Consider the following 11,025-nt stretch of genomic DNA (forward strand, 5'->3'; position numbering starts at 1 on the left):
GGGGCCATGGGAGTTGGTCTGGAAACTGGGGCTCTAAGGACCACCCTGGTGCTGGAGTGGGCTGGTAGCTGGCATCCATGGAAGCCCACCTGGACCCTAGGTTTATGGGTGTAATTTATGGGTTTATGGGTGTCCTTGAGGACATCGGGTCTGGCCTGGTGCTAGGGCAGCCTGGGGGCCTGAATCCATGGGAGACTGCCTAGATCTTGGGGACAATGGTATCAGCTTGGAACTGGGGCAGGCAAGGAACTTCATTCCATGGGAGCTTATCTGGAGTCTAGGTTTGTGAAGGCTGGCTTGGGTGCTGGGGCAGGCTGGTAGCCTAGGGCCATGAGAGTCAGCCTGATGCTAGGGAGGGCCAGGAGTCTGGATTAGCAGGAGGCTGCCTGGAGCCTGGGTTTTGGGAGGTATACCCAGTGCTGGGATGGACTAGTAGTCCGGGTGTTGGAGTCTACCAGAAGACCAGCCTGATGCTGGGGTAGGCCCAGAGCCTCAGGCCACAGGAGTGAGTCTGATGCTGTTGCTGGTGCTGGTGTAGACTGGTCATAGAGCCTACTGTGAAGTCGGTTCCTTAATTCACTCTCTTCCCATGAGTTGGATGTCTCTTTCCATGTATTTGTTGTGTTATGTAATTATAGAGATGCTATTTAACTCTTTCAAATCTGCCACATTTCATAGTTTGCTGTTTTAAAAAAATATATCCATGTTTGTTATTTGCTTCTTAAATATGGTTAGGGTAGTTGTTTTAAGCTCTGTGTATAATAATTACAGAGTCTCTTATTTGTGTATGTTTCTGCTATCTTGCTTTGTTAATTCTTTTGGTTCTTGTTCTTGTGACCTTGATTACTTGTATGCCTGGTAATCTCCAACTACTTGTGGCTTGTTGCCTTTGTAAAATTATTTAAGTGGCTCTGCCCTTCTCTAGAGAGGCTTTCTCTTTGTTTCTGGTGGAAAGTGTTTTATCTATATTAAACCAAATACAGTTTGAGTTCTTGGTTCAAACAAGCTGTGAGTACTCAAAGTAGAAGTCCTCCAGAGGGCTTGTCCATGGCCACAGCCTTCCTGGAATTACTTCTTTTCTTTATATCTTTCCCTTCCCCTCTTTGTTCAGTGCCAAGACAGCCCACTTCATGGGTCTCAGAGATTGTGGGAAGGTAAGGCTAGGTCTACATCTGGTTTGCTTGCCCCTCTCCAGTCCTAGATGGCCCCTGAGTCTTGACATCTTTTTTGTGTGTGTGTGTGTGTGCTGCTGTGACTAGAGTATGGCGTGTGTGTGTGTGAGTGTGTGTGTGTGTGTGAGTGTGTGTGTGTGTTTGATATCAGTACAGAACATATGGTAGTTTTAATGTTCCTTTATTTCAGATCCTTATTCCAGAAGTCTGGGGTAAACCCTAAGATTCTGCATTTCTGACAAGCTACCAGGTGATACGAATGCTACTGGTCCACAGATCATGCTTTGAATATTGAAGATATATAGAACAAAGATGGTTCCATCTAATAACTTGGTGAAATGTGAACAATGGTCCAACTGAATGATGGGAATTGTGCTATAGAAGTTGGGAAGGATTTATGGAACTGAGGTGACTATATTATATATATTACATATTGATGTGAGCAATGAAGGATAGATATGGGTGGACAAAGGAATGAAATCCCAAGTTGGATCCAGTTCTGGCTACCTGAAGAGAGAAGGAAGGCTATATCTCTAGACTTTATTCCTATGGTGCTTTTCTTACAGAGAGAGAAATTTCCTTCACATATTTGACCCAGTGTCCCTTCTCAGGGTCATCCACTACCTTGGTAGTAAAGAATGCACCTCCATACTAGGGAGACATAAGTAGAGGTCTCGGGTTATTTGGTATCAACCAAACCCCTATCACCTCAACTAATGGCACTGACTACATGGAGCTCCATATATTATAGGATGAAATAATGACTCTGAAATGATCCGTGTCTTATTGGCTGTGGTCCTGAATGTGTTTGCATGCGTCATCTATACCAGTGTATCCTGAACATTTGCTTCTTTGTACCTTATGGCAGGACATTGAATCTCTCTCCTCAAGATATCCAAGTGGGTCTGGTCCTATACAAGGAGCGTGGGGGTGATGTCATAGGCTTTGAACTTTCTTCTTAAAGCATAGAAATCAACTTATGTTAATGGATACCTAGGGAAACTCCTCATCATAGTCACAGATTGATTCTGAATCGTAGTTTTGACTCAGAGGCACCTACTGCACATTTAAGTGTGGGTGCTTCATGATTCCATGCTCCCGAGGGAATGGTGATAGGGCTATCCAGGACAAGACCCTAATGACCTTTTATATCCCACTGTGCAGTGGGAATCCCTTGGAAGTGTATACAGTGTGGACATGAGGATGTTAGGTTGATGAGGTAGCACAAATATCAAGAGCTATTTGATGTATTTGATATAAGATGATATATTAGTGGTCAAAGCAAAAGGGCTGATAGGGACAAGTAGACTGATCTGGGGTCTTGTGACAGACACAGGAGACTTAGTAGATCAGTTACTACAGGAAGCTGTCATGTACTGGGTGCTTTGCATACTCTTTTTTAGCCCACATAATAATCCAGCAAGGTACAATGCATTTCATATAAAAGTTATTTGAGGATCAGAGAAGTGAAAGGACTCTGCCAAGGACACAAGTCTGAAAGTAGAGAAGCCTAATTGTGAACATCTTTTGAGTTCAAATCTATGGCTTTTGAACACTTAACTACCCTCTTAGTGTGGGTTCTCCCTGAGAAACCCTACCATTGTCCCACCAGAATCTGGGGAAACTGGGACATTTATCCACAAGCCCTTTCTCTCATTGGTGGAGGTTGCCCTTGAGATGAATACCCTTGAAATGTGAAGCTGACAGGTGCTGGGAAATGTCACAGGGACAGTGAACTCAGTTGGCCTGAAGGGATTGGCACAGAGTATCAACAGCCTTAGCTTTCCTTTATGTAAGGCTTAATGTGTGTCTGCTAGCTCAGAGCTGTGGAGTACTGGGAGCCAGGCTCCCTTTCCCACTAATCCAGGGCAGTGATCCAGAGTCAGTGATAGGCAGGTGCCCAGGAGCAGGCTTTGCCCAGGGGAGGCGCCCTTGAATGAAGAAGCAGCATGTACACAGACTCTGAAAAGCTGGAGAAGCATACACTGGGACATTTTTACCCAGTCTGAGATTGGCAGAGAGTATGGTGAATGTGGTCCAGGAGTAGTTGTAAGCTACACAGGTCTTCGGGGACCCACCTCTTCTTTAGGCTTTCTTAAACCTACTAGGGGCTTCCACTCCTGAGAATAACATCTCAGTATGTCATTTTGTGGCAAAAGAATCCAGTCATTAGCCCTGGGGCAGTCCCATAATGTTTCTTTTCCTCAAGCTCAGTGTTGATGACTATATTTCCTGGTAGTTGCTCTTAAGGGCTTGACATGCCCTACTTTTTCAGGGTGAATAGACAAGTCATAGCAATGCTTGGTTGACATTTACATACTCAGTGAATCCTCTGGCACCAGGAACCAGCAAATATTGGGTGTTAGGCAGTCCCAACCCAAGTGAGGCAGAACCTCCTTCCTTCCCAGTGTGGATAAAATGCTCGGGACCTGTTGGAGTCAGTCACAGCACTTGAGTCCTGAGGAAGCCATAGTCTCTAATACAGATTACAGGTGCAGCCTGAAGTCATGAAGCCTGTTGACCTGTGATCTTCTCTTGCATTTGGGTGTCTGGTCTCTCCTGTCTTTTCAGTAAAAGTTAAGAGTCTTAGATAGCTTTCCAGTGCCCTTGGATGCAGATAGAACCTTAACTTTGGATCCAGGAATAAAAGCATCTCTTGGAAAAAGGTAATTTGAGCTCAGAAGCCATTTGTGGGAAGTCTTGTTTCACTGCTCTATGTGTAGCCTTGGGGGGCCTTGGGGAACCTTGGCAGAAGCACAGGGTGCTGGAGGAGTGAGGGTTTCTTCTAAGAGCGCAGGTGGTGATTTGCTTACTCCCTGTCCAGTGATAAGTATTCAATCAGGTTGTGAGGATCCTGGGAAGGGGAGGGATGTGAACAGCTGGCTCTCACTATGGGGAGTTTGTGGTCTTCTTGGAGAACTGTCCCAGTTCTCTAATCAGAAGCCCAGGGACAGATGGTCCCTGACCGTCAAAATACCTAATAGAGCTTGTGGATGTCTATGTGCAATATCCTAGCAATGCCTCTTTGGATGAAGAATGCGGGATAATGCAGGTCAGAGAGGTAGACTTGCTGCCCATTATTCAGTAGTGTTCAAGCTTGAAGTCAAGATGATTGGTGCCTCAGCAGCCATATGGGAGGCCAGACTGGAGACAGATGCACAGTCCCCCACCCCATTCCTTCCTTTAAATCCAGAGACTTGTTGCACTAAGCAGTGCCTGAGGTGATGCTCTGGAACCTCCTCACAACCACAGATGTGATGGATGGAGGGCATTTCAAGGCCATCAGAGTCTGGAGAACGAGGACTACCTAGTCATGATGAGATGAGAGTTTCCATTTGGGGTTTTCTGGCCTTGGAAAACCCCATCCTTAGTCTCAAATGCACATCTGGGATAGGATCTTAGGGCAGGTTTCTCAAAAGAATTTTTATACAAAATTCTAGGGTGGAAGAGGGGTGGTGAGAAATGGATGACATGTTTTTCTTCTTTCTTTCCCCCACAAGACCAGCTGCTGACAACCTCTTCTCTATTACCTGATCTACCTTGTCCTCTATCACAGGAAGATCTGAAGCCGTCATGGCTACCCCACAAGGTGAGTGGTGAATTTCAAACCAGCTTGGAAATTTCTCCATCCTGCCTCCCCAAAGACAATAGAGTACAAGGGCCCCTATCATTTACTCAGCTATAGATGCGTTTATTTCTTACTAAACCATGCAGATTACAAAACCTCCATTTGAAAATCTCAGAGTATTTAGCTCTTGTATGTATGTTCAGAATTATTATTTATTTTGGTAAAAAAGGGTAAGGGAAAAAAACAAGAAACCTACTGATGACCAATTTGAGTATTTTTGGTTTTCTCACTACCCAGAGACTATCAATCAGAAAACAACCAGTCATTGACATCCCTAGAAAAAAAGACAAATTTTAAAAATCTGTTGGGAACTATAAATGCAGGTAGAATCTTACAGATGCTTTGATCCACAAGCCAGTTCCTGCTGTATTTCTTCTCCCTTTCTCCTTACAGCTACTCTTTTTCAGAGCAGTAATCCTACCCTCAAGAATTCAAAAACCATTATTACCAAGATGCAGCTAGAGTCCTGAAGTGTATAATAACCTCATATGTGTTTTGTTCTTTTCTGTCTTCTCTCAGCGGTAGAGGTTCCCAGAATCTTTGGTGTTCATGATTCTCGACAAATGGTGTGGATCCTGAGAGAAAATTCATTAATAGCAACTCCTTTTAGCAGTGATGTCAAACCTGGTAAGTGACAATGAAAGCCACTGTTGCCTGTAAAAGGGACACCAGCTCCACTGGGAATGGGACCGAGCTTGCTTGAGCCTGGCCTTGGGCCCTTCCTACTTCTGGGTGGCAGCCCAATGTTCACAGGAAGGACAAGAAGGTTCTCTTCCACAGAAGAATCCCTGTACCTAGAGATGAGGGTGTGAGGGGTTGACAGTTCTTCTTATCAAGAGAAAATGTCTTCAGATAAGAAGAGGTTGCCCACTTAGGCAGCAGTTGAGCTTCTCCTTGGAGTTTCTCTCCTTTAATTTTCAAGCCACTTATGTCCCCAGAATCAAACTTAATCATCTTTTCACCACCAAACCTGCACACTTTCCTAATTCGGTGTCCTTTCTTCTAATAATGGGGGATATTCCTTCCTCCCAGCACAAGCCAGTCTGTCTCACCTTCTTTCCCTTTTGCTAGGACTTCGATGTTTGATTTAATTCTTCTCTTCCCTGTATACTCCACCTTCGTCTGTCTGGTGGATCCTTTCTATCACTGACAGACATGCTCTAATATAATATTTCTAAGCTTAATACTAAGTACCTTCTCTTGATTCCCACATTCCATTCTTGCTACCATGCTTTCCCCCTGTATACCAATCTCTACACAGTGCTATGTACTAGTCTTCAGGGAAGAGCTGGCTACACAACCTGTTTCTACTTCATCTCCTGCTCATGCTTGTATCAAACAACCTGACTTCTGAACTGTTCTCTCAAGCTCCTCTTCCCAAGGTCACCAGATATGCTCCCCTATCCTCACAATGTTTGGTTCCTCAGCTACAGTCAGCATAATCCTTAACTCTTTCCTTCTTGAACACTTCCCATCTTCTCCTTCTGTAGGAATATTCTCTTGTGGTTCCCTGGCTCCTCTTTGGCACTCTCCTTTCCAACTCCACTTTCTCTATAAAATCTCCAAATGTTGCAGATCCTCAGATCTCAGTCTGCAATCATTATGTAACCCCTCTGAAAGGATTGGGATCTGGTCTCTTAGATTAATGTATCACATTTATCACTCTGGCATTTGTGCTTCCAACCCAGAAGTCCACTCTGGATGATTTACCCGCATCCTCTCCATGTCCCCTCAGACATTTCCAGCTTCATCTATCCCAAGCAGAACTAGGGGTCTGACCTCTCAAAACTGCTCCATCTCCATCTCTATTAGTGGCATTACCATCACTTGTTTCCTCGAGCCAGAAGTTCAGGACACATCCTTGATTTGATCTCTATCCAATCCATCAGCGAAGATGGAGGAGTCCATGAGCAAAATATGCTTTATTTCTGAGATAATATCATCTCTTACCTGGGCCACTGCCATTGCATCCTCACTGTCCTCCCTCCCCCTTCATTTGTGTAGTGTCTCAAAGCAAAAGCATTGAGAGTGACCTTCTGAACTATGTTAATTGAAGAGTAACATTCCCATGTGTTTGTATTTTGGGGGTGGGAGGTGGGAGCTAGTATGGAGATCTCAGGGGCACCAGTAAAGGCCCACATAGGGGCCTTTGTCCATCCTTTCCCTGTGACGCTCTCCTTTTAGACCCCCTTTAGCCCCCATGTTTTCCTATACTAGTTTCCTCTTAATTTTAAGGTCTTGGCTTGAACTTCACCTCTGCAGAGAGATCTTTCTTGAATCTCCTAAATTTGGACTCCTACTGTCCCAGGCTTTGGTCTCTTCCCCCAAACAGGCATTGCAATTTATTCTGGTGATTTCTCTGCTTACATCTTTGGTCTCATTTTCTGTGGGGGCAATGACAATGTCTCTCTTATCTTCAGCTAAATCTCTGGGGCACACATGCAGCCTTGTCCTGAGTGGGAATTCAATAAAGAGAGTTGATGGGAGATTTCTTGGCCCCTGCCTAGAAGGATAGATGCAGAACATCCAGGCTCCTGGGCTAAATTAGTTGGGAATTAAATTCAGCTAATAGTGACAGAAAACCCATATAACTGGGACTTAACTAAGAAGTTTATTTCTTTCTCATGAAAAAGAAGCCTGAGCAGGCAGGCTCTATGATACCCCCATAGACCAAAAATTCTAGCTTTCTGCTTACCAAGCCCAAGTTCTCCTCAACCATCATCCAAGTATATGAGACCAGCAGTAAGAGGACACAGGGTATAAGAAAGGAGCTTCTCTTAGCTGAGTCAACTCCTTTTAAAGAACATTCTTAGAAATCCCACACAACACTTCCACATTTATCTAATGGGCTACAAATTCAGCATGTGATCAAATTTAGCTGCAAACGTGGTGGAGAATTTTTTTTTTATTTTTGGGTTGCAATATGCCTTGGTAACAACTGGGGTTCTGATATTAAGTAAGAGAATGAAAGTGGGCTTCAGATAATGATGAAGGGTCTCAGCTACATGGTGAATGGGAGGAGCCTTCTGGGAATGTCCCGACAGCTCAGCATCTCCTCCCTTGGATGGGAGGAGTAATGTCAGGCCAGAAGGACTGGACTTTCTGCTGTTTGGGGCTTGGTAACTTTTTCCATTTTTCCTTGTGCTTTCAGTCAGTCTTGATTTAGTAACATGTACAGACAAAGAATTTCATGATGCGGGGAAAGGCAATCCGGTTTACTTGGGAATCAAGGGCAACCATCTTTGTCTCTTCTGTGCAGAAATTCAGGGCCAGCCTACTCTGCAGCTTAAGGTGAGTGGTGGTACAGCTCATGAGAGAAGCACTGGGAGATACACTTTTTATTTCATTTAACATATCACTGAATAAAAATGACAGTTTTTCAATCCTGGATTGTTCAGTTTAAGGAAAGAGATGTGACTTGACTGACCTCCAAGTCAATGGGCATGGTTATAACATTCATTTGAACATCAGAGCATTCTCCAAAAACCAGAGGGCACATCCATGACAATGTTTCAAAAAGGCCAAGGAATGATGGCTTCTTCATCCTCAGTTTTCTTTAACTGCCTCCCAAAACTCCTCCAGGATGCTGGGCTGCTCCCACTTAAGCAAAGGCCACTGAGTGGCATAGGAGACAAGGGGGAAGTTATTAGTCTGAATTATGTGGATTATATGCCTGTGGTTTCTGCACTGAAGGTAGCATTTGTAGTCATGAAGTGAATCCTTTTGGTTATCATGAATGTCATAAGATATCAACCCACTTGGAGGCTGGGAATCTTGTAAAATGTCGACACCTGCAGATGGGTGCCCACCAGAAGCTCCCACAAAAGGGGCTTAAGCCTGTCTCTGTTCTCATGGAAGATAGTGCTTCTCAGAGAATCAGAAGCACTTGGTGTTGTGAGATGCTGAGGTAGAGACAAGCTATTAGGAGCCAGCAGGTTGTCGTTTTGACACCTGGTGTCCCTTCACCTGCCTGTGTCCCTGGCCTCTGTTCCTCCCTTTGGGGAAAGCAGTCACTCTCAGGGCTGTGTTAACTTAGACCTTTCTCTAAGTAATCCTCTCTAATAAGCTTTTTTTCTAATCCTAGGAGAAAAAGATCATGGATATGTCCAAGGAGAAGAAAGCACAGAAGCCCTTTCTCTTTTTCCATAGTAGGGAGGGCTCCACATCTACGTTTCAGTCTGTTTCCTACCCGGACTGGTTCATAGCCACTTCCCAAATGGCAGAACAGCCTGTTATTCTCACCAAAGATAGGGGCAAAAATTACACCACTAACTTCTATTTAGAGCCTAAGGACGACATTCAGCTTGAGTTGTGAGAGGCTGATTCCAGGAGAGGATCAAGCAGTCAGAGAACCTTCCATTCTGAAACACCATAGGTCATCTTGAGAGACCAGCATGCATTGATGCCCATCGATAGCCCACCTCACTCTCAACACCCAAAACCACCTCTTCCTTTAGACATCCATTTCTGCACCATATCTTCCCTTCTGAACATTATTCTAGTATAAAACTCGAGTCACTTTTTAATTCTTTCCAGATCTTGTCTCACCATCCACTTAGCTGTCATATCCAGTTAAGTCAACATCCAAAATGCCTCCTGTACACACCTCTCTCTTCCTTTTCTTTCTGACAACCTATGGCTTAGAGATGTGAGTTCCAAACATTTTTGTTCATACAATACTGTCAATAAAAGAGTATTATTTGTTAATTCTGCATGCTTATTACAAATATTATGATGTGTGTTCCAAAATGAATCTAAAGTTTTTATCTATTTAAGTACTCTCTACACCCCACATGGGGCTCAAACTCATGACCCCGAGATCAAGAGTCACATGGCTCTTCCGACTAAACCAGCCAGGTGCCCCACCAAAGATGAATCTAAAGGATAAGATAAATGTGAAATAAAAATTTTACATGTCTTGGTCATCATAATGGATTCATAATATCATTAGTTAATAATTTGACAATAATAGGTACTTTGGTTAAGATTAACTAGTGAATTTAAATCAATCCATATTTTGGAGAATCACTTGTATGGGTTTAAATTTTTTTCAGGTGACTTCTCAGAACTTATTGTATTGCCTTTGTTTTTACTTATAAATTAGCTCAAAGTAGAAGTGCCAGCTTTGATATTTTCCTGTTATTATTCATGTTTTCTGGGATTTTAGTCAAATCTCTAATCAACAGTTCCTTTATTAGGATGCTTTTAGGCCAGTTATCCATTTGGTGAGGGTTACTTTATTTAAAGCCCACATAAAATCTCCAAATTCACTTAGCCAATTGCAAGAGCGACAATTTACCATAATATCAGGCACATGAATGTGAGCATGATGGGCTCTCTCCCCGCAGGAGATCTTGCCCTTTTCTGCACATGACAAGCAGGGGTATCAGGTTTTGCAAGGGATACCCATTGCTAACTAAGTTCAAATTTCTTAGCCAGGCATAATCTCTTCTAGAACTTATCCTTGTGGCATTACTTCCTGGTGTCTCACTGGCCATGGTTCTGAGATAATCCCAGAATCCCCCCTTACCTCCTGTTAGCCTGCCTCTTACTCTAGTCATTGCTGTGTGAACAGCTCTGAGAAGGTTAACCTAACATGATGTCATCTCAGCTGCTCCAAGCATCTGTCTCTGTCTGCTCGGAGGCTCCTAGGACACCTTGGGGAAAAACACTTGCAGAAACTTGCTTGGCACTCACATGTACATATCTGGAAGTGAGATGGGCCTGCCCATGAAGAACCCTTGACCAGTAGGGGGTGGGAGTGGGTGGAAACCTACTACTCTCTTGGGTCCTTCAGGTGCACAATTCTGAGATGCATTCTACCTACACGGTTCCTCAGAGGGTCCCAGTAGAACTGAGTCATAGCCACCCATGGCAGCGCTGAGCTCAAGAACATACCCTTGCGCTGGCTTATCTCATTTCCCTGCTTCATTTCTCCATGCCCCATTCCTGTTCCCTGGAGTCACTTCTCACCATCTGAATGCAAACCCTTGTCTCAGGTTCTGCTTTCCAGTATAAACCCAGGCTAAGACAGATTCAGTCAAAATGAGCATCTTTTCTCTACCAACTACACCCAACCCATTGGGTTTCTTCCCTCTGTGCCTCTGCACATGCTTTTGCAAACATTTCAACCACTTTCATCACTCTGTGATGACCCCTGCCTATGTCTTCATAACACTCTACATCTGTCCAAAGTGTTTAGAGGCTGTTCTTTATCCTCCCAAG

General features: G+C 43.9%; 1 protein-coding gene across 3 annotated transcripts in view; it reads left to right on the forward strand.

Annotated features, from left to right (window-relative positions):
* Positions 1-9,454, forward strand: part of LOC123926040 (interleukin-36 beta-like) — a 196,245-nt gene extending 186,791 nt beyond the window's left edge. For 2 of the 3 annotated variants that reach the window (XM_045979747.1, XM_045979745.1), the window contains 4 exons: positions 4,673-4,761; positions 5,320-5,427; positions 7,952-8,091; positions 8,885-9,454. In XM_045979747.1, coding sequence (XP_045835703.1) covers positions 4,746-4,761; positions 5,320-5,427; positions 7,952-8,091; positions 8,885-9,115 — 495 coding nt within the window. In that variant the 5' untranslated portion in view covers positions 4,673-4,745 and the 3' untranslated portion in view covers positions 9,116-9,454. Of the gene's footprint in view, positions 1-1,362; positions 1,581-4,672; positions 4,762-5,319; positions 5,428-7,951; positions 8,092-8,884 lie in introns of all 3 variants that reach the window. The other variant, XM_045979746.1, reaches the window with a different exon arrangement.
* Positions 9,455-11,025: the final 1,571 nt, after the last annotated feature.

The sequence above is a fragment of the Meles meles genome, chromosome 15, assembly GCF_922984935.1.
Source record: "Meles meles chromosome 15, mMelMel3.1 paternal haplotype, whole genome shotgun sequence".
Classification (NCBI taxonomy): Eukaryota; Metazoa; Chordata; class Mammalia; order Carnivora; family Mustelidae; genus Meles; species Meles meles.